Source organism: Jaculus jaculus, chromosome 1 (genome assembly GCF_020740685.1).
Source record: "Jaculus jaculus isolate mJacJac1 chromosome 1, mJacJac1.mat.Y.cur, whole genome shotgun sequence".
NCBI classification, from domain to species: Eukaryota; Metazoa; Chordata; class Mammalia; order Rodentia; family Dipodidae; genus Jaculus; species Jaculus jaculus.
In genome coordinates, this window is record NC_059102.1 from 148,637,144 (window position 1) to 148,640,129 (window position 2,986).

At 56.2% G+C, this 2,986-nt stretch overlaps 1 protein-coding gene across 1 annotated transcript; it reads left to right on the forward strand.

Annotated features, from left to right (window-relative positions):
* The first annotated feature begins 218 nt into the window (after nt 1-218).
* Brd3os (BRD3 opposite strand) lies at nt 219-2,098 on the forward strand. The gene has a single exon (XM_045142137.1). The coding sequence runs from the start codon at nt 1,063-1,065 to the stop codon at nt 1,318-1,320; it is 258 nt and encodes an 85-aa protein (XP_044998072.1). The 5' UTR covers nt 219-1,062; the 3' UTR covers nt 1,321-2,098.
* Nucleotides 2,099-2,986: the final 888 nt, after the last annotated feature.

Genomic DNA, 2,986 nt, shown 5'->3' on the forward strand with positions numbered 1-2,986 from the left:
CTCTACCCGGGACTGCAACTTCTCGCCAGCCCCTAACGCGCAAGCGCAGCCTCGAGCCCCGCCTCCCCGGAGCCATTGATGGGTAGAGCTGGGCTCGCGCCTGCGCCGTGGGCGACCGGCGCGCCACGCCTGCGGCGTTGCCAGGGAGACGCGGCCTCAGCGGTCCGGGAAACGGGCACGCGCGGCGACGAGAGCGGGCGCGCGGGCGCGCGCTGGACGAAGGACGATGCGGGTTGGAGGCTCGCGCGCTCGCTCCTCCCGTGGGCCTCCCCGAAAGGCGGAGGCCCGGGGTCCCCTGCGTGTCCCCTGCACCGTCAGTGAGTCACGCAGAGGACCCGGGGTTGCGCACACGCCAGACTTTCTGGAATGACGGAGGTAGTTCTAGCGTAAGTAGCTTCGTTCAGCTCTGAGCCGAGCTGGCCTGCGCTGCGCCGCGCGCCGTCGAGGCCTCTCTGCCGCGGGGCCCAGTACCCTGTCCACCCGCGCGGGCTCGGTCCTGTGCAGCATCGCTGCTGGCTGAAGAAAGGGCCTGAACCAGCGCTGATCCAGATCCCATCGCCTAGGGGACACGATCGCAGCTGCTTCGAGAGGTGTGGACAGGTCAGCTCAGGCTGCGCACAGCTCCCCAGGTCCTTTTCTGTGTGTGAAAGGCCTTTTCTCCCAGGACACTGGTTGCATCTCTTCGAGCCGGCGGTTGAAGCCACGGTGTCTAGAGTCACGGTGGACGCCTGACAGACACGCCCCACCCACTTTCCACCACTCCCCCAGGAGTAGCGCCCAGTCCCTGTCAACACCACCCAGCTGTGTCCTCCGCAGAGCTGGGATTGTCTGGAATGGCCCTTGGTTGGCTTCAGAATGCTCCGAGGTGCTCCTCATCTCCCCCAGCCCTCCTGAGGATATTGTCTACAAAAGATCCGATATCTACACTTCCGCCATATTAAGGTGAACAAGGACTCCTCCAACCCAGCTGCTGGCTAGGCTTGGCCATCAATAACTGGGCAAAGCCTCTGGTCACTCTGGGCCTTGAGGGCAGCAGGGTGCTCAGGAACTGGTGGCTGGGGGATGAGTGGCCGAACCCCCCTGGCGGAGAAGGCTCTGTCAGAAAGTTTCGCCCGCCTCAGGTACAGGGACACCTCCTTGCTCATCTGGCAACAGGAGCAGCAGAAGTTGGAAAGTGTGCCTCCTAGGTCCTACCTGAGCCGAAGCCGCAGCATGTGGTATTCTCAGTATGGAAACGAGGCCATCTTAGTCCGAGACAAGAACAAGCTCGGGGCCTCCCCCCGAGACACTGGCCAGTCCAAGTTTTGCACCGTTATGTAAATTCCACTGTGGCTACCAAGCTTTGAAGATAAAGGACCGTCGCTCTTTCCAGTTGATTATCTTGCTTGGAGATCTTGAATTGTGACCACGACAAACAAGCTGCGGTGGAAGATGGCTAGGAAGGGCTCCAGCTGGTACCCTGGGAACTGTCTGCACAGCCCAGGCCTCAACGCCACAAGCTTCCAAACAAATAAAGCAAACGGGGAGGCCCCCTGACCCACAAGGAGCCTTGGCAAGTTCTTGTGGGCTCCCTGGTGAAGTATGGGTCAGATCTACTCTGACAGAGGGGATTCCCTTCCTACAGGGTTTCAGAGCTGTACTGAGGGACACGTGTGGTAGAGGGGTCCTGTAGGAGAGCAGTTGGGGTGAGGGGCACAAAGCAGCTGTGGCACCCCAGGGGGAGCTCTCTGCTTTGAGTCTTAGTTACCAATGTGGTTCACACCGGGGGTCCAGACACGTGCTCATAGGTAGACAGGTGTACCTCAAACCTTAAGGAAACACCTCAAATTTAAAGCTCCACATGAATGATTTGAAACTTAAATCATGTGGCTAAAAGCAACAGGCTCCTTGGTGGTGGAGAGTCTCTACTTCAAGGCTGAGGCTGCCCACATTTCGGGTTGGTGTTCTGTTCCATAGCACTGCAGGTTCCAGGCGGCACCCACTGGTGTGGCCAGCTTGGAAGGAGTTGCCTCTGGTGTAGTCTCTGTGGCTGTGAAAATGTAGGAAGTGTGTTTCATCAAAGATAAATTCTCTAAATAAACATCCTTCAGGACTTTTATTATCTCTGTATTTTGTACATAATATTTACTTTTAAAACATTTTTATTTATTTGCAATGAGAAAAAATACGGGTATGCCAGGGCTCCAAGTTACATGCACCACTTTTGTGCATCTGGCTTTATGTGAGTACTGGGAAATGGAATCCAAGCCGTCAGGTCTTATAAGCAAGCACCTTTAACTGCTGTGTTTTCAGCCCTGATTTTTTTATTTTCACTGTGTTTGTAGCATATACACCCCATTTGCTTGCCATCCATGCAAATAGCAAGTTTTGGACACAGCTGGTCAATATGTGGTCCTCTTTATAGCCATGTGGGTTTGTTAGCAAATGTTCTGACAGTGGACCTTCCAGGACATGCTGCATTCCTCAAGCACTGTGTCCACCACAGGCCCAACGAACTCGAGACAGTTGGGGAACCCAGGTTCTTTCGCCCAGGCCTTGGCTTGCAGGCTCCCTCTGGCGCAAGGACTCGCTGTCAGACTTCCTGAAGCCAACATGGCACCTGCTGTAGGGGGAGTGCACAGGGCAGGAGGCGGAGGGCCTGCTGGGTCTTCTGCGCAAGACTTGTTTAGTGAGGGCCAGATTGACTTGGGGCCTCAGCACTTGGGAAACGTGCCGAGTCCACAAGGTAGTTTTCATCAGTCACTGAAGTGCGCTTCAGAGTCGTCTGGAATCGCATGCACTACCTGCTTGTCACATCTCAGGCTAACCCCAAGGATGGTCTACTGGAGCACAGCGCTGACCTGGAGAGTCTGAGGTCAGTTTGTGCTAGGAGGATGGGCATTTGCTGAGTCGCTCTTTGCAGAGGCCAGCAGCTGTGGACCAGGACCAGGCCATTCACAGGATGCTGCGAGGGCACCAAACTGCTTAGGCTGCAGGAAGACACGAC

What these genes read in the sequence shown, in the direction of transcription:
- Brd3os (XM_045142137.1), top strand. Translation starts at nt 1,063, where the DNA reads ATGAGTGGCCGAACCCCCCTGGCGGAGAAGGCTCTGTCAGAAAGTTTC.